At 42.4% G+C, this 26711-nt stretch overlaps 2 protein-coding genes across 3 annotated transcripts; one reads left to right on the top strand and one right to left on the bottom strand.

Moving 5' to 3' along the window:
• The first annotated feature begins 1738 nt into the window (after positions 1 to 1738).
• Positions 1739 to 8561, top strand: LOC133131514 (uncharacterized). Its single transcript, XM_061246896.1, has 7 exons — positions 1739 to 3024; positions 3323 to 3472; positions 3891 to 4089; positions 5407 to 5595; positions 6604 to 6746; positions 7858 to 7990; positions 8355 to 8561. Exons 1-7 carry the CDS (start codon positions 1739 to 1741, stop codon positions 8541 to 8543), a joined length of 2289 nt encoding a protein of 762 aa, XP_061102880.1. The 3' UTR covers positions 8544 to 8561.
• Positions 8562 to 11747: 3186 nt separating this feature from the next.
• LOC133130360 (ubiquitin carboxyl-terminal hydrolase 8-like) lies at positions 11748 to 26497 on the bottom strand. Of its 2 annotated transcripts, none has more exons than XM_061244897.1 (19): positions 26372 to 26497; positions 25510 to 25689; positions 25100 to 25244; positions 24259 to 24344; positions 23922 to 24063; positions 23194 to 23236; positions 22870 to 23041; positions 21947 to 22109; positions 20859 to 21000; positions 20379 to 20620; positions 19400 to 19927; positions 18856 to 18930; positions 18294 to 18556; positions 17173 to 17394; positions 15415 to 15625; positions 13430 to 13666; positions 12945 to 13087; positions 12536 to 12668; positions 11748 to 12433 (listed from the first exon to the last, which is right to left on the bottom strand). In XM_061244897.1, exons 2-19 carry the CDS (start codon positions 25611 to 25613, stop codon positions 12269 to 12271), a joined length of 3216 nt encoding a protein of 1071 aa, XP_061100881.1. In that variant the 5' UTR covers positions 25614 to 25689; positions 26372 to 26497; the 3' UTR covers positions 11748 to 12268. The 2 variants fall into 2 exon arrangements, with proteins under 2 accessions (XP_061100881.1, XP_061100883.1); XM_061244899.1 differs by having other exon boundaries at positions 26291 to 26430.
• Between the last annotated feature and the right edge of the window lie 214 nt (positions 26498 to 26711).

Here is a 26711-nt window from a genome sequence, read left to right as displayed (position 1 = left end):
ACAAACCACCCTAGTCGAAACAGGTCAGGGTCACCGATCAATTCAACTTTGCAGTGAACCACCGTCAAATAATTCACATTCTTCCAGGCTTGAAATGAAAGCTGACAGGGTGTGATTACTCAACATCTAGCAATGGTAAACTGCTGAATCAAAATGTTTAGATTATGCAATTAGATAAAACTGATGAAACTGATAAAACTGCTATTATCTCATGGGTCCCGGAAGTCAATGCATTTTATTGTGAGTTAGCGCTTTTTATTGCGAGTTAGTGCTTAAGCATCGCTTGCCAGTGCTACCATGTTTAGCTTATAATGATGAGAGTGACCTCTAGTGGTTGAATATCGAACGAGCTTTCTCTGGATTCTAATTTACTGATTATTGTATGTCAAACCTTTGGTCTTCAGTGCCGAATCTTTAAGTAACCAGATTAGTCGTGTCCCTTAATGTATGTCCTTATATATATATTTGCAATTATTATATTTATTACGGGAGTAGGCCATGTTACTTAGAATATGTATGTACTTGGAGTTATGTAAATGACTGAGTCTGGATTAAGAGGCATTCTATAACATTGCTTTAACTAAGGGGGAATGACAACGTAGAGCAAATTCACTTTCTGTTCAGGCTAAGTCTCATAGAATACGTGGTCGTATAATTCAGTAGTTTTATTGAAATTTGATCATTGTTCGTTACCGGGGTGTGACAATTTACTATTCGCTTATCATTTCAGACAATAACAGTCGAAAACTGGCGATCTGGCAAAAAAGTGTGCTGTCCACACATAGCCGGACATTAGGAATCACAATGACTTAAATTCAGACTGCAAAAATGTATTGTTTCATGACAGAAGAAAAATTGACTGGAAATGTATCAGCAATTGTTACTGAAATGTCTGTTAAACATTTTTTCAACTTGTTTACATTTGTTTTGATTGTATGTATTTCTGACATATGTAGCCTATTAGTGACGAATTGGCCATTCACAAAATAATATCTGCTTAATGTGTCAGAAAATACCAAAACACAGGCACTTTTATGTATGCTTATTCATAATGTTTTGTTGTGTGTTCTTCTTCATTTTACGTATGCAGAATATTTATTCCGCAACATTACATGTATTGTTTTAAATGGGCTGGCGTAAATCCCTGAAGTATAGTAAACGCATCATCAGGCTGTTAATGAATTATCACTGTTGACAGGTTGCTAAGACACAGTTGTCAAGCTATCTATATAAACGCACACACATACACAAACCGGTCCCCCTTGCTGCCGCAATCTTCAGGGATCCGAAGAAACAGAATCTTATGCCGGCAGTGTAGATTACTTGGACACTGAGTCTGTCAGCAAAAATATCAAAGCAAAGGATTTTGTTTTCCATTGAAAATGTTCTCAGATCTGCTATTCTCTCTTATATCATGTAATGGTATAAACGCTGATAGAATTTCACTGTCACTGTACAGTTGACGTTTTTTGATGCAATCATTGCAAAGCATTGTTGGAAGATTCATCTCCTCTTTCCATTGTACCTGAAGTTCTGCCTCAGACAAACAACAATGCCGGGCTCACCTCTAACAGGGTATCTGTTGTGACTGCAACATAATTTTTGGTGGGGTTTTTTGCGATGTTACAGATTTCCAGAAAGCATTTGCTGAAGATTGTGCTCGCCAGGAGGAGTTTCTTCTTCTATGGAAAGCTGATGGTTCCGAACTACTCTGTCTTCAGTGGTGAAGGAACATGACATGGCTATAGACACCTGGGCGGTGGCCATCAGTGAGAGTCAGTGGACTCCGGAGGAGTGTCCCCAGGGCCAGACAGTGAGCGTGACTTCTGACCAGGACAGCATCTGTGCGCCAAAGCTCTTCAAGTCTTGGAGACCGAGGTCACTGACCAGGATCAAGCCCGGGCCTACTAGCCAACGCCACAGGCAGTCGGCCAAAGAGCTGTTTGTGCAGCTCCTGGGTAAAAGAGTGATTGAAGAGCTGTGCAAGAAGGTTAACGGCTGCTCCTCTGAGTGTGCCAATTCATGTGGCCGGGATGGAGAAAAAGAGAAGCAGCAGGTTCGAGGGTCAGACCTCCTGGCATGGGCGGCAGTGGCCCTGCAAGGAGGTCTCATTCCTGGAGATGGTAGCGGAAAGGCCGCAGGCATGGTTGCCACAGTGGAAAAATGGCGACACAGATTCCAGAAAATTCTCTCGCGGAGTGCCCTGCTGAATTTGAACGGATGCAAGGAGAACACAGTGGGCCAGTGGGATGCCTTTTACAATCTCCAAGGAAGCATCTCCAGGAATTTCCAGACATTGTACACTCCAGGGCGTCCGCTGTGCGTGAGAAAATATGCCTTGTCATACAGAGGCCACCCGACTGAATGCCATATGAAGATGGCCCTCCTCTGTGAGGTGGAATCTGGGTACGTGTGCAATTTCTTCCTCTACTCGCCTGAGGTGCTTCAGAGGGGCTCCAAGACCCCTGTAACGGAACAAGTCCTTCATCGGCTTTTACGGCCTTATTACAACAAGGGCTACGACGTACAGCTGGACTCTTCTGCCAACGTGGAGGGGAGACTCGGCCAGGTGTTCTCAGATCTGGGCATACACCTTCAGTTTGTAAACCTGGGGACTGGAGAGGATAACACGGTGAAACCCTTCTCGTCACCCCCCTCTCCCTCTGGCGTTCCACCCGTGAAGCAAGGGGATTCTGGGATTGAGGATGACTCCACGGCTCTCTTAAGACCTTACCTCCATGGCTGGGTTGGTCCAGTCCTCCTTCCTTGGGCATCGGAAACGTGGGAGCACCAAACCTCGGTTTTTCTGCCAGGCTTCTGGGTGGTGGTGCAGCTCGGGTGCATCGACGCGTTTGTGCTGTACTCGCTGCGGTCGCGGGTGCCTAGCAGCCATATCGGCCTGTGTGATTTCACTTACGGGTTAGCCACGGAGCTGTCTGTGGCATATCTGCCTGCTACTCCACTAACAACGCCGTCAATCTCCCGCCTGTCCAGCCAGTCCAATGTCAAAAACGGTCCAACAAGGTTTGTGTGGTTAATAATATTGTTGTTGCTTATAGTAATACAGTGTCAACTGACAATCATAACATACAGCAGACACATTAAGAAAACCTCTCAACTCAAATGGCTCCTTTTTAAATGTTTTCATAACAACTAAGATTACATCTCTCTTTCTCGTTCCTGACATATTTCTGATCTCATCTAATCTAAAGCACATTATCTTACATATTTTGTTGATTGCTTAAGAACTTTGCTTTCATTTGCTTTCATTTTTGGATGACATTGTTTTGGTGTATTTGCATGTGTATGCGAACTCCAGCAGGAGGACCAGTATGGTGCAGTGTCCCGGTCTCTGTGGGCTGGCCAACTGCGGGAACTCCTGCTACATGAACGCCGTTCTGCAGTGCCTGCTGGGCACAGTGCCCCTGGTCGAGCACTTCCTGGACAGACAAAACAGGAGCAAGATATCGAGGTGAACCCCTGCTTTATTTGCAACATTTTACAACCTTTATTTTTGTTTGCTCTTTGCTCTTTTTAACTCAGATACAGGGGAGTTCATAATGCTGCTTTCTGACCGAGCTTACCCCACTAGAGACCTAAGGATCTAGCTACTATTTTTGACAAAAATTAGTTAGTGTCATAAATATGTTGTTTATTGGGCAATTTGAGAATATTTTTATATTGTACATTCAGAGTACTTACGGTGTCTTTCGTTTTGATCTACTGTATTTGATGAACTGCCCTGCAGCTCAGTTTTGCTGCGTTAGGCTGTGAAAGTGTTTATATCTCAATACTGCTCAGAATGCAGATAGAAGCAAGGTCACACACTGTGTTGTCATGTCTGAATCGCGTTCTCCCCTCTCCTGGCTCCTTGTTCTCCTGTTCCTCAGCCTCCAGAGTCAGGTGGTTGCTGGATCCTTCCTCAGGCTGGTGGAGGAGGTGTGGTTGGTCAGACGGGACAGTTGGACCCCGTCAGAAATGAGGGACGTGGTGTGCACCCTCCACCCGCAGTTCGACAACAGCTGTCAGCAGGATGCTCAAGAGCTGCTGCTCTTCCTCTTGAACGCCCTCCATGATGACCTCAAAACGGTACGCACTGCCATCCCTGGGCTGCACCTCCTTCTACCACCTTTCCTGATTATCATAGACTTTCAGTTGATTAGACTAAGCATAAGGGATAAGGGCCCTGCTCAAGGGCTCAACAGCTGCACAGTTCTTTTTGTGGTAAATGGCATTTATATATAAATGTGGCATTTATATAGCGCCTTTATCCAAAGCGCAGTACAATTGATGCTTCTCCATTCACCCATTCATACACACACTCACACACCGATGGCGATTGGCTGCCATGCAAGGCCCAAACCAGCTTGTCAGGAGCATTTGGGGGTTAGGTGTCTTGCTCAGGGACACTTCGACACAGTCCGGGAGGGGGGTCGAACCGGCAACCCTCCGACTGCCAGACGACTGCTCTTACTGCCTGAGCCATGTCGCCCCATGTCGAACCACCAACCTTCCAGGTCCCAGTCAAGCACCATAGCCACTAGGCTATAGGCTGTCCCTATATATCCTGATTAAATAAGATTTTCTTTATTGTTGCTATTCCTAAAACCTGTTCCACAAAGCAGGATTACTGAGTTCACGGAATAACTGCACAGGGAATTACCTGGAACAGCTCTTTTTACTTCAGTTCATGTTCCAAATTTGGGGTAGTCCGGGTTTTACTCAGTGCAGTGATCCAGCTAGCTCAGTAATCCTGCTTTGTGAAACAGGGCCCTGATAAAGTCAATCTGCAATGTGCTAAGAAGAATTACTGCAGTAAAACCTTCCTGTAAGAAAAGTAGATTTTCTGTAAGATTTTACAGCCTGTTAATTACCTCGCATTTACCTAGTAAGGTACTTATTAGGTAACTATTTTGATTTCAGAGGTAAGTATTATGAAACCGGCTGTAAAATGTATTTACATAGTACTTCATAAGTTCATAGCACTAACAGCAGCACTTAAATGAGAGTAGTTACCTAATAATTACACAAGTAGCTGTGCCTTTACCCGCCACATACTAGGTAATAAATGGCCTATGAAATAAAGTGTTACCATAACTGTGAAATTTTGCTGCTTCTTCAAATCATTTCATATACACACTCAGAAATAGCACTGATTTGGCAGTACCCTATAGGTAAATTGTACCCCTACCCAGCAATATACTGTATAATTAATTTATAAATTTTTGGCCTGGATTTCATACTCATTTGTATCCAAAAAGAACATTACTGTACTTTCAGGGTACATTTAGGAAATGTAATCCTTGAAGAACAAAAATGTACCTCCACTATTTATAAGCGTGTATGGTGATGTGAAAGTATCAGTGCTTGCTCTGAAGCGAGTCTGTCACTGCTTCCAACACACAGAAGGAGGAGAGACAAGATGGTGATAACTCCGTGGACCCACCGGAAACCTCCATCATCACTCGCCTGTTTGAGGGCCAGCTCAGCTACGTCACGCTCTGCATGGACTGCACCCATGAGATCCAGAGGAACCAGGTCTTCACCATGCTGTCGCTGCCCGTACCCAACCACCTCATCAAGTGCTCACTGCAGGTGACCAAGCTCTGGAGGCCAGGAGCCCATCAGTGGCAGAGGCATCACTGCCCTGCTAGGTTTTCAAACTGCTTTCAGCTGGTAGCTGGTTGACCAGTTCTGACCAGCTCCAAGCTTGACATTGTTTGACCAGCTCAAGTTATATTTTGAAACAGTTGGTTGACCAGCTGCCAGCTCAGACAACCTACCGATTAGGAGTAAGTTAGCCTCAGTTGCAGGGTGAGTTATTATCACATGCAGTGATCTAGTATCAGGCACGGTACAAAGCATGAGAATTAGATGAGCTTTGTTCTCCATTTAGTGTTCATTTAATGACTTCCGTTGGGACTTTTTTATATCAGAAAAACACACTTTTGGTGAAAAGATGAGAATTTAGAGTCATCCCATTTTTCCCTCAGATCGGAAACTCTTGGTCTGCTGTTACTCTTGGACAGAGCTAGAGGCCCTGACAGTAACACAAAAACATCATAGGAGTCATTTTTAATTTACTTTGAAGAGTCAATTGTGCATGGAAACAATAAATAATAAAATCTGGACAATGTGAAAAATATGAAGGCTCTCCAAGTGGCATGTTGTGTTGTACATTACAGTTTTTTAAATCTTTTCACTCTGCCCATCTTGGCAATATTCATAAAATAATAATAAAACCAAAATGTTTCCACTGGTCGACGCCCACCAAACCACCACCAATGTGCTGCTCCCATCTGAGGGAAGCGTGGCAGCCATCGGTTGATACCAAGAAGCAGCCATTCTAAGCCAGTCACACTGATGGCAGAGTAGCATAAATAACTCTACTGTTTGTGTGACTCATTTCATGTGCCACGCAACACTAATCAGTACAGCCGTGGTACAGAGCAGGTTTGTTTCATGTGAGTGCAACACCTATTTTGTACTAGTCCTATAAGTGTCAATATCACAAAAATTATTTACTGTATTCTGGTATTCGTCCTGTAAATACTAGGTAACTAACAGGGTTTAAACTGATGCGTTACCAAATCTTTTTTGCAGGACTGCCTGGCTCTCTTCTTCCAGCAGAGCACTCTGACAAACAACGAGCGCATGCTGTGTCCAGAGTGTGGGCTGAGACAGGACACTGCTGTGAAGACCACTCTGGTCAGGCCCCCCGAGATGCTAGTGCTGCACCTTAAGCGGTGAGTAAACGCACTGCATTTCCCTGCTGCAAAAAAACTGTTCAGACCAGCTCCCAGCTCAACATGGTTTAGCTGGTTGACCAGTTCAGACCACCTCCCAGCTCGACATGGTTTAGCTGGTTGACCAGTTCAGACCAGCTCCACATGGTTTAGCTGGTTGACCAGTTCAGACCAGTTCAGACCAGCTCAAGCTATCTTCTGAAACAGCTGGTAGCTGGTTAACCAGTTCAGTTCAGCTCACAGTTCACAGCTTGATGTGATTTGACCAGCTCAAGCTATGTTTTTTTCCTCTTTATTTCACTCTAAAATATTATACAATAACAAATTATATTTTTAATCTAAAATGGGTCCATTGGAGCAACTGTCAGTTTAGAGGGTAGAACGGAGTTTAATTCAGTTGTAACATCAAGCAAAACACAGCTGCTTGCCCTCGGGGTGCAGTAGAGGGCAAAAAAACCGCATCAAGCTCTGGCTGTACACCTCCGCTTTGTACGGGCTTTCTCAGCACTGTGCCACGTTCTGTCTGTCTGTACACCTCCGCCTGTCTGGGCGTTTACAGTACACTACGCTGCGTCACAGCAGCCTGCAACCACAGCCCAGAGCACCACAGCTGTCCACATGTTTGTTTGCCTGGCTGTCTCCACACTGGTGAAATGTTTCCCAGCTCTCAGCATCTTTCTCTGGGTTTGACAGTGGCCCAACCTTTGAAAAAGAGGAGATACATCTGGTGTAAAATCCAGCTTTGACCAGCTTGAAATGACCAGCTACCAGTTGTTTCAAAATATAGCCTGAGCTGGTCAAACCATGTTGAGTATGGAGTTGGTCTGAACTTGATCTGACCCCTGCTTAAAAAACAGGCCAGGCTAGGTTTTTAAATAATTGGTCATTTCAAGATGGTCATAGCTGGATTTTACAGCAGTGACCAGACTCTTCAAGACTAGATCATGTTTATTTTCACTTGCTCCTCAGAAGCAAATAAAAAAACTGCTGAAGTAAATCTAATAACCTTTATGGTAATGCATCTTTGGTCGTTTTGATGATAACATGATATATAAACGTTACATATGAAGTTGCAAAATGACAGATTGACAGAATTTTTTTTAAATTACAGTTTTGAATGCCGTGGAAATCACAAAAAGAAGCTGAAGACCAATGTGGTCTTCCCTTTGGAGAACCTGGACCTGAGCGTGTTTTCGCCCAACCTGTCCCCCCGACACAGCAAATACTCTCTCTACGCCGTGGTGGTAAGTTCAAGCACCTGATGCAGAGGTGGGCAACGGGGGCCCTATCCGTTTCTGGTTTACAGGCCAACTTCTGGCCTTAATTGCTTCATTATCTCTCACATTTACACCATCTGACATCTTAGCTACATTTCTTGATAGGTGCATGAATGACAGCAGAAGCTGGTTCATCTGTCCCTATATGAAATACGGTCTAATCTACTAGTGAACTAGTGTTGGTGTATACAGCCAATTAGCTCATTTAACCAGGGTAATTGTTGGAAACAAATATCCTGCATACACACCTCTCCTCCAGGACCGGAAATGCCCACCATACTAACAAAGAAATTATAATCGTTCTCTGCGTCCTGTACAATCCAACCAACAGAACCACACGGGAAACTTGGACATGGGGCACTACACGGCGTACCTGCACAATGCCCACACCCGCAGCTGGCATAAGTTTGACGACGCTGTGGTGAGGGACATTCAGGACCAACGCGTCCAGTCGCTGGGCGCCTACATCCTGCTCTACACATGCGAGAAGTTCCGCCGGCCACGCATCCTGGGCGTGTGACTCAGCTCCGCGCGACACAACCTCCAACCTTCCTGCCACAGGTGCTACAGCTTACGGCCTAGTGGCTCAGGCGCTATAGCTTATAGCCTAGTGTCTCAGGCGCTATAGCTTATAGCCTAGTGGCTCAGGCGCTATAGCTTATAGCCTAGTGGCTCAGGCGCTATAGCTTATAGCCTAGTGGCTCAGGCGCTATAGCTTATAGCCTAGTGGCTAAGGCGCTATAGCTTATAGCCTTGTGGCTAAGGCGCTATAGCTTATAGCCTAGTGGCTAAGGTGCTAAAGCTTATGGCTTAGTGGCCAAGGCGCTTGAGCAAGGCCCTTAACCCCACATTGCTCCAGGGGGGATTGGCCCCTGCGTAGTCAAATCAACTGTAAGTTGCTTTGGATAAAAGCGTCAGCTAAAATAATTGTAAAGTAACACTGACATCCTGGCTGGTACAGCTGGTTTGTTATTAGAAAATGGGGAGATTTCTCCATAACCTAGTCTGTAAATGATATACATACTTAAATGAATGATGTCTGATATATATATATTTATGCGCATATACAGTGAGGTCCATAATTCTTGTAATGACAGACTTCAAAGACAATCAAAAGCCTCAAATTAAGATTATACTCTGAAAGCACTCTGGCACCTGTACTAAGGAAGTGATTGAACACACCAGACTAATCAGAAACATCTTTGAAGCCATTTGTCCCAAATATAAACTTTGGATAAAAAGTGCTGTAATTTCTATGTGGTGTCAATGTAACCAATGTTCTTTAGTACTATCTAGAAATCTGCACTTTCACCACATGTGAATTGTTTGATTACAAATCTAGAATTGTGGAATACAGAGAAATCAGGAAAAACATGTATTTGTCCCAATGCACATGTAGCACTCTGTATATACAGTACTGTGCAAAAGTCAGACTCCCCTTTCTTGTATTTACTTTCCAGTCACAACAGCCATTAAGTGCCATCAAGTTATTTGTTTTTCAGTGTCAGAAAATAAGGCAACAAACACATATTTAGCACTAAGTTACACAAGACCTCCAATAATAATTATTAAAAATATCAGTATTTAGTGTGGTCACTGTTCACCCTTTGCCTTTATTACAGCTTCCATTCTTTTTTGGAGACTAGCTGTAAGTTTTTTGAATAAATCTGCAGGGATATTTTCCATGCTTTTCCAACACATAGGCAACAAAGGTCATTTGGAACTCTGAAAGTGGCGTTGAAATACAGCAATTTTAGTTAATTTTGTTTGTTGATAGGAAGAATGGAAAATTTAAGTGGTACTAGGCTGCACAAATTGTGGGCGCATATTGATAGATTTGATATTATACTGTATGTAGTGGTGGAGGGTTTTCTGTAATTCATAATTCATTATTGTCTGACATTGAAAGAATTATGTGCACTGAATGGCTGACTTGACTGGAAATGGAACAAACAAAAAGGGTGGTGTCTGACATTTTCACAGGACAGGACTGTACATATAATGCGCACATACACACAATGTTGAGTATATCATGTATTTACTGTATATGTTAAAGGATCTGCCTATTATGTCATAAACTAATAATAGTATTGTGGGGTTTCCACAGATCTGTGGAAAGCACAGCTGGATAGTTGAATTTTCCATGTGTGGGTACAGCCCAATGTAAAAAGTCAGTGAGTGTGGGATGAATCTTGCCCCACCCCTTCCTGAATGGTGACATCATAGGCACACATGCTGTCTTTGGGGAGCCAGAACGTGCAGGTGGGTGGGGTGTACACATTTAATTTTAGAGATATTGAGCAACACTACAGTTTTAACCTTCCTGTGGATTTACAGCGCAGAGGGTCTGTTAGTGGTCATGAGAGGAAAAACATGCGCTTGGCTCATTCATTTTATTTTCGTGAATGTAACCGATAACATATTTTAAAATGACAAGTGTCATGTTAGGATATGAGAAGGGAAACAAAAACTTAACAGCGATTAAATAAGCAGCTAAATAAAAACATGAATGACACAAGAGATGGATGAGACGCATTAATGAGTCATAGTATATCGCTGTGTTTGTATCAATCCTGCTCTAGATGCCTGCAAATTAATAACTGGTGCTTCTGCCTCATTAGACTCTGTACTCATTTGGCTGAAAGATGCTTCAATGGTGTGAAAATGTTACTGCAGCTGCTGTCCTGTACCATACACTGAATGCAACAGACAGAAAGTAGCCCATGAACATGCAATTACACTGCAGTTCTTTCCCTTATAATATCATTTTAAAATGAGATTAAAGAAATTAACTGATTTTGTTAAATGCAAGAAATAAAGACACCTTTCAGGACCTACAACTGCTTTGTTATCCTTTTTTGCCCCCTTGTGGTGAAACAAGGGATTTTGCGTTGGCAAACAGGTTGCTCAGTCAATCAGTCAAGACAGTGAGGGGAAATGCAATTTAGTGTTTTCTCCACCTATCACCATGCCCGACTTTATTTCATTTAGTTCTTCTTTATCTTAAGGATGGTGTTCAAAAGGAATAATCAGGAAATATGAATTGCATTTGAACCATTTGTATATATTTAAGTAAGATTCTTAAAAAAATATATGAAGACATTGTGGGCCGGCTTCACAGACACAGATTGAATTTAGTCTCGGCCTAATATTGAATGGAGATTGTTCATGCAAAATACAAATGAGTTCAAGACAAAGCATAATCTTTGTCCGTGCAACCAGCCCTGTATCTATTGCAGTGTACTTCATTTAATGACCAACAGTCACAATTATTTGGTAAATATGCCATTTCTACAAGACTGGATTTATTGCAGTGTACAGGGGCAGGAAAACTACATCTGTTAATCTTATAAATTATGTCAGTGGTTAAGGGCAGTTTCCAACACAAGGATTCAGCCTAATCCAAGACTACAAGAAAAATCCAATCAAGATCTCCATTGAAAAATGTTTTTAGTCTAGGTCTAGGATTCATTCATGTCTGAGAAACAAGCCAGTATTTATCTGGAAAACCTGGAAAGTACTGACTGAAGAATCACCAGAACTAATGTTATCATCAAACCATCAAACTGGCAAAACGTCAAAGGCGGTCCCCAAATGTTCCCTCTACAGATCAGTCAAATCAAACGAAAAGTGTAAGACGGCACTTGTACGTATGTGATGTTAAGTTCCCCTCTTCTCTTTTGGGCAGAACCTGGCCACTTCCCAAATGAATATTTATAACCAATCTGAATATATGTACTTTATCGGTCATTTGCATGTACACCATAGTTTCCAATAACTTGATTCTAATTTATTCACAGTACAAGAAAGCGTTAAGGTCAGTTGTGTGAAAAGGCCATCACACTGAATCCAAGGAAAAGAAGAAAAACAAAGCAACATGGAACATTTTAACGAGTTCCACAACTGCAACACAAAAAAAACAGTAAAGAGTATTACAGACCAGTAAGATAATTAGTCCTTGCAGGCGTAGTAAGCGGCATGACTGGTTTATACTAATCATAGTGAGAAAATAACCTGTGCCCGCCCTTCTTGCTATGGTCAGTAAGATCATCAAATGAAGTGCATCATCTTACAGGAAGTGAGGCGCCATAACGTGACACTTGGCTCGGCGACCTCATCCTCTGGGGGCAGGGGAACTTGCTCTGGCACTGAACTTTCTTTAATCAGATCCTCAGACCAAGGTGAACAGCCATTTGATGCCGTTCATGCAGTACAGATTCACAGACCAGCTTCTCCCCTGCGCTCTCACAAGGCCAAAGCAGAGTAGAAGATGATGTAGGCGGCCGGAGACTTTACTGACGACGTGGAAATTTCCATCACCTCGTGGTCGTCGAACTTGAACCAGCGCTGCCTTTTACTGTTCTTGCAGTACGCAGTGTAATGTCCTCCGTCAAGACCTCCGTAGTGGTTCTGTTTTGAAAAGGATCGAGGATCAATCAGTTCCCACCAACAGACAGGACAGAGTGAGCTTGCTTGTGCAAACACAAGCCGTTTTGAGTGTACTGTACTTACGGATACTCCATAGAGGTTGTATCGCTTCAGGTTGTGCTTTGAGCCAATAACATACTGACTCAGGTCCAGGTTTTCGAGCGGGAAGTCAACAGATGTCTGAAGCTTCTGCTTCCATCGTCCCTCATAGGAGAACCTTGAGGAAACCATTTTGTTCACACTTAGGAAAACCACATCAGCAAAACCACATCAGTCGCTTAAAGATTAATCTTGACTATTTTCAAGGCCATTATACCAACCAATGTGAAATAAAGAGGGTAACAACAGGCACACTTATATAAATATTTATACATCAGATATTACTGAATAAAATTTCTGAAACACTGATGTCCGCTCAGATGATCTCACACTGCAGGCCCACAATCCCATTGCTGTCGTAACGTTAGCTAAGGGAGACCTGTAGCACTCATACCGTTTTAGGTGCACCAGCAGAATGGGAGGCACCTTCCAGATTTCCAGCTTCTTGGTTGAATCTCTGTGGGTCTTGCAGTGTCTGCAGAATACCTTGTTGTTGTCTGTAAGCCTCTCCTCTTTGGAAAAGAGCTTCAAGCAGTCCTAAAGGAGGAGAATTGAGCCTTAGGATGCCATCCAAACACGGGAGCCATTCCATGCCAACTCCAGGAGGTTACATTTTGCATCATGGCGGGTTTGTCATTGTGACACCAGCCAAGCGTTTTGCTGGTTGAGCCAAGCAAGTGGCTCAACCAGCAAAACGAAAAGGAATATGAAGATCACATTTTCAGCAATTATATGGCTCATCATTGTCTACCAACACTCAGAAAAAGAAAAACAATGCTGTGCTATGGTGCAACCTCCTGGAGCCAGCATAGAATGGCCCATGGACCATACATTTAAGCCAAGGGGAGGCAGGGTATTGTGCCAGACTACGCCACTCACCTGCAGAGAACACTTGTTGGAAGAAGCCAGGGGCAGCGACAGGTACATGAACGTTTCGAAAGTGCGCGATTTCCTGTGGCAGGTCAGACACTGCACAGTGGACTTGAACTGGCCCTGGAAGAGGGCCACGATGATCGACTCGTTAAGCAACTTGTGTTTGTTCCAGGCCAGCTCCGCCGCTCTGAAGTCGTCCAGATGATCGTTCTCCTCCTCTTTGTATCGCTTGCGATTGTCGGCCTAAGGAAGCAGACGCCCGTTTAGCAGCAGAACACGTTTTGTCATTTTCAAATCACCCATTCCGTTGCACTCGAAATGCTTCTACATTTCCTGCACCACGATTGGTCTAGATTTCTAGTCAAGCCATGAAAGCAAGCAGAGACCAATCACTGCTTTCCAAAGGGAAAAGCTCACTGCTGCACCACACCCATTCAACACTTCCATAAAGCAAAAAATAAATAAATAAATCAGCCATACAGCTCTTCAGAATCAATGTTTAATTTCACAGAAGGAACTCCAGATTAGGCACAAGTCCAGTTGCCTTACCTACCTACTAGCTGCTCATCAGATACATTCATCTGTGCTGGGGATCATTCTGGTTGCAAGTTGAATGGCAAATTTTGATAAAGGTTTCAATGAACTTCTCTTGACATTTTTCAAATGGGAAAATGTTACACAATGAATGTGGCTGCAACAATTTCTCCCATAAAATATAGATATACTGGTTTTTAACGAATGTGCGAGACCAACTTGCAAATGTTTTCAGATGGAATACCCCTGAAGGAAACGGTGATCTATCCGGGTGAAAGCAGGTCACACTTCAGATGGTAGAAAATGTGTCCATGGGATGGGAAAGCTGACTGAAACACAGCATCACGGGTACTAGACAAATCAGGCCTGTGCACTCAGTATCGGACAACATGAAAAATGTGTCAAACGCAGTAAATGGCTGGCTCCAGTACTCCTCTGCACTGCACGGGAGAGATTCTGAGCACGGATTTCTGCAATGATGGATGTTCCTGCGTTCACATGCAAGACATTTCTGATGCCTTTTCAGACAGGACAGACACACATCACGCTGGCCACACATACACAGTATTTCAGGGAGGGGGGGGCACAACAAATTTACTTACTCTCTATGTTGCCATCAAATTGAAAAACAAAAAAAGAAGGAATAATTATAAAAGTAGTCATATAGGAGGAGTACAGTAACAGTAGAATTTACCTCCTCATATTGGATTACATTGTTTCAGAATCGCTGTACTGCTGTTCAGTAAACAGTATAGCTCCAGTTAACATCAGTACAGTAAATGGAGGAGGAATTACCCCAATGGTATACATTTAGACTTTCAACAAATTAATATCCTACAGAAGGAGGATACTTGACATATACGTGATGTTTTCGGTCACAAACACAAAGAAACATGCTAAATTTGGGGTGGGTTTTTTTTGCACATTGTACAGAACATCTTGGTATTGTTGTAATTCACATTGGATGTTCTAAATCATGAGGGCAATAATTATGTACGGTATTTCTGTACAGTAATTTATTAATGTTGAAAGTTTACAAAAAATGAACATATTTCAAATGTAGTTCTATTAACTATATTTGTAAAAGCACCAAAGGTCCAGAGATTCAACTCTTTGTACAATACAAAATATGAAGAGGAACATAAAAAATTGAAGGTTTTGAAATACATTCATACTATTCAAAATGAATAACAAGCAAACGATAACTGATTCATTGTTACTTTCATAATCTAATATATCCTATAAGAATCAGAATTATAAAAAGGATGATATTGCAATGTACAGATACAAATTGGAGGGACTTAAAGGCTTTCAAATTAGGAACAATGAGAATTAAAAATAATAAGAAAACAGAAAAACCAACTTCCTCTCTTCTGTTATCTCATCCTCACCTGCCAAACCAATGAAAGAGAGCTATACACACATGCAAGCACACACACACAGATAGGAAGTCTTACTTTGTTGAGGTCTTCGTGGAGACCGTCCATCAGGAAGAGGAGCAGCTCCTGTGAGTCGTGTTGGTCGTAACTGGCGAACTGGTCGTTGATTTTGGCAATGGTGACCTTGAAGTCTCGCGGGCTGATGAACTTGTAGAGGCCTGACCACAGGGCCTTCATGATCACTCCAAACTCCTCCGCCACCTCGCCCTTGTGCCCCAGGATGTTCGCCCTGTTGCCGTGGCGGAGGAAGTGCGTTAGTTAGTCACCTCAGCAACCTCACCTGCCAAACCAATATTTCTACACAGAGAGCAGTCACTGTGAGGAATTGCTTGCCAGGACATTTCACAGAGGCAGTAACACTGGGGGTTTTCAATACCAGGCTTGATGCGGTGCTAGAAACCATCTAGCTTTTATGAAAACTAAACAGTAGGTACACTTGGGTGGCAGGAAAAGGCGAGCACTGCTGGGCTGAATGGCCTGGGCCCCATTTCACATACGTCGCTTGAAGGAAAGTTTGATGCGTCTTATGACAAATTATTATTCCATTCGCCATTACTCCATGAACTCCATACTTCATAAACTTGAACTATGATTTGATTAGTGAATCTAGCATTGGACCATCTCACATAACTGCATGCACCCGCTCTGCTATAAAGGGCAGATGAATCGCATGCCAAACACAGGATCATTCTGCTTATATAGACAAAGGAATGTGGGGCTCTGCCCATGTCCAAATTGACAAAAGTAGGCTATGGAGCCCACAAAGTACCAAAAAGCATTTTTTAGCTTGGTCGCACAACTTTACAAAATTTAAAATAATAATTACATTTTTAAACTTCAGGGGCTCGGTACGAAACTATATATTTCAAACTCTAATAAATGTAACCTAAGTTGTCTTTTACTTGCAAAACTTACATATCCTGACCGGCCAAATGAAGGAGGAACTGGCAGGTATTTGCAAATAAATTACATTCGTAATAAGACTTTGATTTACTTGCCTTCTAATAATGCTAGCACATTGAAACATTAAATAATGCATTTCTCAGGACTTCCCGTGCACTGGGAAGACGAAAAATAATATTATTAATTATTTCAGTGCAGTGGCATTATCAAAAAAGCAAGTAAATCAAAGTATTCTTACAAATAAAATCCTAATTCGTAACCAATAACTTGTGCACCATAATGGACAAGTGCTTAAACCACATGACATTTGGGAACGCTATGGAAATATTTATTTGTTATTATGCACTGTACATTGCATTTATGTATGAAACGAGTGGACAAATAAAGTTATATTTCCAGCCTCGCAAGAAGCATGTAAAAAAAAAAGTGCCTTCACAAGAGCTAAATACAGTATCTGCATACTTCACTGCAGAGTACACTTCTATTAATTGCTGGAGGTAATTAAATCGGAGGTGCTCACAAAGATAGTATTTTAAGGTCTTGACATTTTGAGAAAGTTCATGTTTCCTTCTAAGTACTTTTCTAACAAAGATATTGGTTCATTGAGAACCTCGCTTACAAAAGCTGAGCTAATTTCTGCTGTCTGGGTGTGACTTCACCAAGTAGTATATTGGCTACGTACATGTTATCCTCCAACTTAACCTTAAACCTGGCACTGTTGTCCCACCAACAAGTCTGTATAAATTGTGAAATCTCTTTATGAAACCGAAGGTCCTGACTTTATCCCAAAACATCAACCTTCTAATCTGACTAACCGTTAGTTAGCGACATTTATGAAATAAAGCCCTGTCTCTGATGTTATGTTATATAAACCTGTTGATGTCTTCCTGGTAAAGGTTGTTGTTGAAGTAGCCTGCCATAGCAGGCGTGTTGCACAGGCACTGCAGGATGGAGTTCATGTAGCAGGTGTTCCCCAGGTTTCTCAGGCCTGTCAGAGACGCTCCCAGCCCTCCAAACGCAGGGTTCAGGTTTCGGATCTTGGCTGCGGACAGCCGGGCGATCTCGGCTTTAGGATAGGTAGGGACGATCGCTGGCCTAAAAAAAAATAAAAAAATAAATAATAATAATAATAATATACAAGAACATTAACACACATTATTTTACCTATTTTAGCTATGGATTTCTCAGTCCAATATGTAACGTGATAACATAGGCTGAGCTAAACATTCCATGACGATAGTGCCTACTATGAAAAACATCATTTTTATTTAAAAAAATGTATTTGTTCCTGGTTTTTCCCAATCTTTCTCGCAAATTGGTTGCTAATTGTACCTTGCCTATTCCATGACCCATATTAACTGCCTACGATACACTGTCTCTGTCACTGGGAGATCTAATGATCCGGAGAACGACATGCCTTCTCCAAGCGTCATCCCGTGAACGTCATTCCGAGGCGTTCGGGTCACTGTTGTATGCGCCGATCCACCCTGCTGAGTCCCTCCCCCCACCCTCGGAGCGGCGGGCCAATTATGCCCCATTGGTGTGTGAGCATGTGTGTGATTGGGTGAATGAGAGGCATTACAGTCCCACATGCATCAGTGTTCTCTTCCTGGTTTTAGTACCTAAAAGGTCCACGAAACGTTCGCAAAGAGCAGTGATGTAGGCATTTTGAAAAACCCTAACCCTGCCCCGAGAGCACAATTCCCCCTGCCCCTCCGCCTCCTGTGGTCAGCTCTGTGTTAACATTTAGCAACGTCATCTGATAATGATGCAAAAACATACGTCATGTCATGTGGGAAACTGTGTTACAAGCAGCTCAGAAAGTATGCATACTTGTACCAAAATTGCAATCGTTTTACTTGAATCAGTAAGGGACACAAATCAAAAGTTCAAGGATGATATGAAAAGTTTAAAAAACATGTGGGCCTTTAATTGTAAAGTACTTTGGATGAACTACCGTGTCACCATGAGGGGTCAGGGGTCAGCTCACGCACTTGGTGTCTCTGTTGAAGGTGGGAATGGCCGCAGGCTTCCTCTGGCCCTCCTCCTGCAAGTCCTGGGTGATGTCAGGGGAGGAGTAGGACCGTTTCAGTTTGGAGGGTTCACCTTCGGCCTCCGCCGTGCTAGCCAGCTTCTGCTTCGCCATGGGCGGGGTGGCCGGTGGTGTCTGGGACACGCTCACCTCGGGTGGGTAGAGGTGCACCATGTTGGTGGGGGAGTGGTAGTATCGGTACGTACCCGTCACTGTGTCCAGGAACTGGAAACAAAAGTTCAGTTGGTCAATCAAAACTCGATAACCAAAAAATATTGCTTACTTTAAATTAAAATTTATAGTCCACACTAGGTGGAAATTTGTTTTTTGGCTTCACAGTACAATATAAATATATTAAAAGACAAAAATAATAGAACGAACTTGAAGCTAAATACCAAAAATATGATAATCTCTGTCTGAAAAGTAGCCAATGACATATTAAACTTGAATATTTGTTATTTTTATGCTATCAAAGAAGTGGTGGTTTAGAAATTTGTGTTCAGGTCATATATTATCGTCCGTACCCTCATCCATCCGAGTGGTAGTCCTGGTACAGTTCTCCCCATCTCCTCGCTTCGTGCCCTGGTCAGAGTGTCAGGCTGGAAAAGCACAAACATACAGCTCATACACCCTGCTACACAACTACACAAGTTAAACATCGACAAAGACACATGACGAGTGGGCAGCATCTAGCCTAGTGGCTAAGGTGCTATAGCTTGGTGGCTAAGGTGACTGACCGGGACACGGAAGGTTGGTGGTTCAACCCCCGTTGTAGCCACGATTAGATCTGTTGGACCCTTGTGCAAGGCCCTTAACCCCACATCGCTCCAGGGATTGTCTTCTGCTTAGTCTAATCAATGGTGAGCTGCTTTGGATAATATTGTCAGTTAAATAACTAATGGAATGACTATTACTGCCACTGTCTGCAACCCTAACAACTATATATCAGCATATTGCTTTTTGTGACTTCTAAAAAGGACAAGTCAAATTCAAAGAGAACAATATAGGCAGTGTCAAAGAGTGTTTTGGGCCAAACAGCAAATACGCATTTCAAACAGTTGGACAAACCTTTGATTCACCCACAGCATTTTTGGGCTCAGGAGAGTCGAGGTCAGGGTTCTTCGACTGCACACCGTTGCCCGGATCTTTCTCAGTCGTCTTGCCGTCCTCCTCCCCCTGTTCGTCCACCTGCTCCACAGTCTTCCCCGAATCCTGCCTTTCCGGACCTTTCTTCTCCTCCCCCTCCTTCTCCTTCTCCTTCTGTTCCCCTTCATTCCGGCTGGTCTCCTCCTTTGCGCTCAGCTCGCGTTTTTTGGCCTCCTCCTCCTGGGCCTGCCGTTCTCTCTCCGTCCTCTCCCGTCTCCTCTGCTCCTGCTCCCGTTTTGCTCTCTCCATCTGCTGCGCCGTCTCCGCGTGGATATGGCTCTTCTCCTGCTCCGTCAGGGTGCCCGCAGAGTCAAAGTGCGGCTTGATGGAACGGTCCGGAACCAGTGGGCCGTTCTGGACCGACGGAGGCTTGTCCTTGGCCGAGCCGCCTTCGTCGCTTGGCGTCACGACATTCAATGTTTTGACAGAGGGTTTCTTGTTGCGATCAAACTGAGGAAGAGGATGACATTAGATGGTCATTTACTGCAGGCACTCAGGATGGGTTATGGTTTTCATATGGTTTAGAGCTCAATAAGGTTGGGACAAAGACATTTTTCACATGTGGTCAAAGTGCACATCCAGTATTATTCAACGTTTTGTACATAGCCAAAATGTATGTATAGCCAACATCAGTTTCACATATAATGGAGGTACTTTGCATTTTGGGAGGTTCCTCTGCACTTGTTAGCACTCTGATACAGTACTTGTAGAGAGATGAGACCAAGCGAGTCTCATCTGTCCACAAGACCATTCTCCAGAACTCTGCAGGCTCCTTTAGGTACTTCTTTGCAGACCATATCCTGGCCACCATGTCTTTGGGGCCAACTAGTAATTTGCAACTTGCAGTGTTTCTAGGGGCAATTTCACTCAAAAATAGTCCCTGTATCTACCACATGCTTACCTGTGGAATCGCCTTGGCTGTGACTTCAGGCTGGCTGGCTGGGACTTTATTTGGTTTATTCACTGGTACTGCAGAGGAGGTGGGGGGAGCTTCCAGAGCGTCCGGCACTGTCTCAGGCCCTTCGGTCTCCTGGACAGTCTCCTGCTCTTCAGAGTTCCCGTTCATCTCCACAGGGGGCTCCGGTTCAGGTTCTGGAGGGGTTGGAGGTTTCGGCTCTTCGAGCGATGGGTAGCTGAAGTTAACTGCTCCAAAAACAGATTAAGAGTCCCTCTCAGTACAAGTACAGTTTCACTGACCCTAATCTGAAATCAATTCAGGCACCTCTAACCATTTAACGGACTGTTCACACCTGATCATGCTACATTCACAACCAAGTACATGGTAGCAATAAAGGAAAATTCAGATCACATTCACACTTGTCAAGTGTGATTTCCAAAAAATTAATAAATAATCAAACAAGAATTGACATGGTACCCTTACATTTTGGGATGATGTCAATGGTGTCCTGTCGGGGTGGTTTGACTTTAGCATTAGACGTGTACATCGGGTAGAACAGCAGCCAGCTGTCGTAACCACCTTCCAGCACCAAGGGCTCACTGCGGAGGACGGTCTTACTGTCCCACTGAAAGACAAAAATTTTCAGTGACACGTCACCGGGATGTAACTGTGCAGAACAACTGGTTAGCTATATTCAACAGCACCCTGAGGGCAGATGGTTGTGTCAAAGGCGTAATCATGTGTTGTAATCTCCCACCTGCATGTTTGCTAATCAATTAGGGAAAAAACATTATTAAAAGAGAGCAGCCTCCGAAAAGACAGGTCTAGCCCCCAGCAGATTTGGTGTTGTGATTAGTGCGAACGTCCATCATGCCAGAGACCAGGGTTCAAGGGCTCCTTTTTTCCCCCCTCTTGGTTTTGCATACTTTTAAATCAATACAGTAAGAAATTATATTTTTCAACTCAGTCCAGGGGGTTTGGGTGAAGGCAAACTGAAATAGATCCATTAGAGTAACTCCCCAAAGTTTAGAGGGTAGAACGGAGTACACTTCAGTAGTAACATCAAGCAAAACATGACCACCTGCCTCAGGGTGCTGTTGAGGGCAAAAAACGGATTGAGTAGTACAACTACACACATGTGTGGCTTTCTATTAACATTCATATTATGGTTGGTGTCTACTTCACCCCTTTCAGTGTTTGACATCTCTTGCATACCAGTTAACCTTTTTTTATCTTGATACCGTTTTATTTTTTTATTTGGTGGGATTACACAGTAAAGATTAAATAAACGTATGTCCAGTACAAACTTTGCATACAAAGGTGTTAGCTTTACCCTATGTAACTGTATAAAATGTAAGAAAATATACAACTTTTATTTTTATCTCAGGATCTTTGTGCACTCTCATACAGTTGTTAAACTTTCAAAGGCTCAGAAATGTGATGTGATTTTCATATTTATGGATAAAAGGCTAGTCATTTGGGAGACAATAAGAAGGCAATTTGACCCAAAACATAAAAGCGCTCACAAAATCTATGAGGGGGTTAAAATGGAAGTGCAGGCACTTTTTCACCTTATAAAGGGCATCCTTCAGGCTCTGTAGAGTTGTGCCGAGTTTGAGGTCTGCCACACAGCTGAACCAGTCCAGCAGAATTATGTAATCCACAAAGGCCCGTCTCTGCCACTGATCTCTGGACTCCTCAGGAAGCTTGGCCTCGATTTGATTAACGGTTATTCTGATAAACAAAATTAATCTTATCACCAATACAAATCTGAAATGACTATAAAGTGGAAGAATTCAGAGCCATGACCTTGAATCTTAAAATGTTTACCTTGAAATGTTCAGGAGCCATATTAAAAAAAAAAGAAGAAAAAAAAAGTGTGACAGTTTTCCTTGTTTACCGTTTATTTTCAAAGCCTCAAACTACAATCAGGAGAATACTGTCAATCGTGCTGGTTAAATACTGACTTGACAATGAACAAGACAATGAACACTGATCAGTTTTTGAGAATTAATGCACAGAGCTACATACGAATTCTACTAATCGAGACCTTAGAATGACATTCTGAGTTAGTGTTTACAGGGCAGTTTCATAGGATTTTAATATTGAGCATTCAGAGCACTTTTAGAGCGTCTCTGTCATTTTCCTGCATTTCAGTTTTAAATAATAAAAATGTGTTATTTAGCTTTAGTAAAAAAGTGACTTACAACTGGTTCAACTAAGCAGGGGACAATCCCCCCCGGAGCAATGCAGGTTGTGTGGATCTTATCGTGGCTACACCGGGACTTGAACGACAAACCTTCCAGGTCCCAGTTATGTACCTTCGCCATAAGGCTACAGGCTGCCCTGGTTTTGTTGCATAGGACGCAAAAACTATGAAGTTCAATATCTCAGAGCTACTCAGAAAGCAGATAAAACCTGATAGTTCAAAGGTCACATAATTTTCCAACATTTCCCCCTATCCCACCTCACCCCTTTGCCCCAAACCTCCTACCCTGGGCTGATGGCCTCTTCCGGAACACTGATGCAGTTCTGCAGCGGTACTAGAATCCGGGACTCATCAAAATCGCTCCTGCTTCTGGCGTCCATGACAATAATACTCATGTTCGGATCTTTCATCATCTTATAGAGCCTTTCAGCAGTGATCCCTCCAGGACATACGGTAGCTATCCAGGGAGAGCGGCAGGGAGAGCAGACACAAAATGCAGATTACTCAAACTCTTCATCCACCTGGCAAGTTATTTATCGACTTCAAATCATCTTGCTCATTCAAATCCTTTATATGTCTCAAACTCAAAGTAACTGAATCCTCTCTTACCAATTGGATTCTCAATTTTTGTTCCCTTCTTTTCCTCTTTTACCTACAGCAGAAACACACATTTTTATAAAAGAAAATAGCAGTTTCATATGCACATCTTAACAGGTGATAACTTGCATACAGAGTAAACATAAATGACCGTTCTTTGGACTAGGGATGACACAGGTGTAGGCTACTCCTAAAATAGAATGCCATACCCTGTCCCACATAAAATAAACATCAGTGACCGAAATTAAAAACAGAAATGATATTGCTCTGGTTACAATATCATATACAAGAATTCAACGATCAAGGACATCGATTAAATAGAAACAAATATTGGTTCAATTTATTACTACCATATAAATCCTGAACATTTAGCATTCCAAGTGGCTTTTAAGCACTTTCTGGGGGTTTTGTCATTTCATTTCATATTTAGTGTTGGGTTTTGGATACTTGCTGCTCAGGCAGCAACCTTGCTTTGGACGATAAACCCGCTGAACATCAGAAACGTCTCTAATATATCTATAATATCCTTCATCACATGTAAACACTATCTGGGCTAATCAGAAGCTTAAAACTACATTTTTAAAACCTAGAATGGGAACTATCCCTTTAAAAGGGCAAATATTTTTACTTTCATGGGGACTTGTGATTTATCTGGTGATGGCAGTTTCTGCACTTCATTTGTGACTCTTGCGCATGACAGTAAACTCAGTTAGTTCTTCAGTAATGCAGTGAAGCGCTACCTTCGGGATCTCCTTCTTTGCGCCCGTCACCTCTTTGAAGGAACTCCTCCCTGCATCTTTCTCACATTTCTCCTCACTCTTCTTTTTCTCCTCATTCTTCTCCCTCTCCTCCAGCTTTTTGCGTACCTCTGCCTCCTCATACCTGACAGATTCAGACAGGTTTGTAAGACATAAAAATAACATTAAAAATGCAATATTGAGAGAAGAAATCACCAGCCAGTCTGTGGGTTTTTTGTTCCCATGGACATAGGACACATTGATCAACATTAAAAATAAAAATAAACAGTCCAAATGTTATTACAAACTTTTACAATAAATTATAATATACATGTCTGACCTCAGCTTGAGACTCTCAGACAGTTTTTCAGCTTCCTCTATGGCTTTTCTAAAGCTGGTTGGTCCAAGAATAGAAAGAAAGAAATCCTTTGAGAAAAGACAAGGTGACAATTAGTCATTACATTTGTCTGTAGATTTTTCATAATTCATCATTTTCATCCGAGAGGTAGTGTTTTCAAATTTATATCCATATACACAATACACAGACATTATCTTTATACTAATTCATATTATGGTTGGGGTCTACTTGCATACCATCCATCCATCCATCCATTATCTTAACCCACTTATTCTGAACAGGGTCGCAGGGGGGCTGGAGCCTACCCCAGCATACATTGTGCGAAAGGCAGGAATACACCCTGGACAGGTCGCCAGTCCATCACAGGGCACACACACCATTCACTCACACACTCATACCCACGGGCAATTTAGACTCTCCAATCAGCCTAACCTGCATGTCTTTGGACTGTGGGAGGAAACCGGAGTACCCGGAGAAAACCCACGTGAACACGGGGAGAACATGCAAACTCCACACAGAGAGGCCCCAGGCCGACCAGGATTCGAACCCAGGACCTCCTTGCTGTGCTCCTTGCATACCAGTTAACCTTTTTTATCTTGATACTGTATGATTTTTTTTTTTTTATTTGATGGGATTAAACAATAAACATGAAATAAACTTATGTTTCCAAAAGTAATATACTCTTTAACATTATATCAACATGAGTAAGCCATTGCCACTTTGGGAAATGAATATTAACAAGTACTGTATTCACTAGATATAGTCAAATTAATGCAATTCAAAAAGCAATCACATTACTATTAAATCAGGCGGTGTAGCCTACCTGTTGCTGCTTGAAATCGGGCCTCTTTTTGATGAGATTATAGACAGCTAAGTATTTCATATACAGAACGTAGGCCTTCTCTTCGTCCCGGTGAAGGCGACACTCTTCTGCCGTTTTAAATATTTTACAGGCACTCTGCACATAACTGAGGACAAAACCAGAGGGGAAAACACAAACCCACATTGAATCACTGTCATAAATGCGATTAATTTCGATGGTTACTCGGTACAATAAATAAAACATGTTGATGATAATCGATGACATGTTGACCTGAGCCAATGATGATATAGCCAATATTTTGCAGTTGGGCAGTGTTCATTACGTTAATCTATGCGCAGTAGGCTACTACATGCAAGATAATAGACGCAAAACATAGACGACATGGTTTCAACTTGCATTTTGTAACATACCTTCTCGTGTTTATTTTATCTGGCTTAATTTCGGCCTTCTTGTTGAGGTCACCCAAAGATGTCGAGAGGTAAAGCTCTTTTACCTCCGTTGTAACCGCTGGCATCTTTGCGGCTCAAATGTGTACCATCAATGATAAAATTGTTTCTACATGTTCGTCATGAGATTAAGGGCCGATCTGTCTGCAAGTAAAAAATACAAATTAAATAAATAAATAAAAAACCAATTGTAGATCTACGTTAATGCTAGCTAAGCAAATTACCTACAAAGAAGATAACTGCACCTAGCTATGACATCTTAATAACCTCTCCGTAGCTTTCTATAAAGACGTCCGAACAAATAGCTAACTTTTTTGAAAACGGGTGATTTTTCACTAGTTTGAACTAAAACTTATGTGCGTATTTCTTGATCAGCCATCTACTTCTTATAGGAGAATGCTCTCTGGTTGTCAGTCCACATAAAACTGCAAAAAATTAATAAAGGATTCTGGAGTAATATCTAACTAGCTAGCTACAATAATAGGTTAGATATGTAGCAAACATCTCAATGACTGACACTGTTAATAAGATAATTATCTCTCTGAAATGTCATCCAATTCACTGGTGAGCTAGTAAAAATATATATAACACTACAGTATGCTATAATACTTGTCGATCCAGGAAGTAGAATACATGGCTAGCTAACAAACTGCGTTAGATTGCAATAGATCGGTAGCAAGCGAGCTATCAAGTCAAATAACATTTGTTGCTTAAAATTAGAATATTCCGCATAATACGGACTAACCAGTTGTCGCCACTCGCTGAAAATCAAAAGTAATCGACGGTGCCACAACCAATCCCACCACAAGTAACTTAGGTAGCCTACTTGTTTTGGTTTATCGGACAGCTGACTGCCGGAAAGACTCTTCGAATTTAAGCCAGGCAGTCACAAGACGGACAACACCGACGTCGCCATATGACCTACCAAATTCAACCGAATGTGTGGTCTGAATTATCATTACGTCACTGCACTTAGGTTCCTCCCATTGAACTGTATACTAACAATTCACTGGTTCCTCCTTGCCCCCCAAACGTTGAGTAGAACCAGATGTGCAGCTCTACCAAATGTTCACCTGATACTGTGCACGAATTCAATTCAATTTTATTTGTATAGCGCTCACGGAAGACATGTATTTTGGAGTTTTCACTTCATATTCCTCCTGCAA

The sequence above is a fragment of the Conger conger genome, chromosome 6, assembly GCF_963514075.1.
Source record: "Conger conger chromosome 6, fConCon1.1, whole genome shotgun sequence".
Lineage (NCBI taxonomy): Eukaryota > Metazoa > Chordata > Actinopteri > Anguilliformes > Congridae > Conger > Conger conger.
This window is presented reverse-complemented; position numbering and strand designations above follow the sequence as displayed.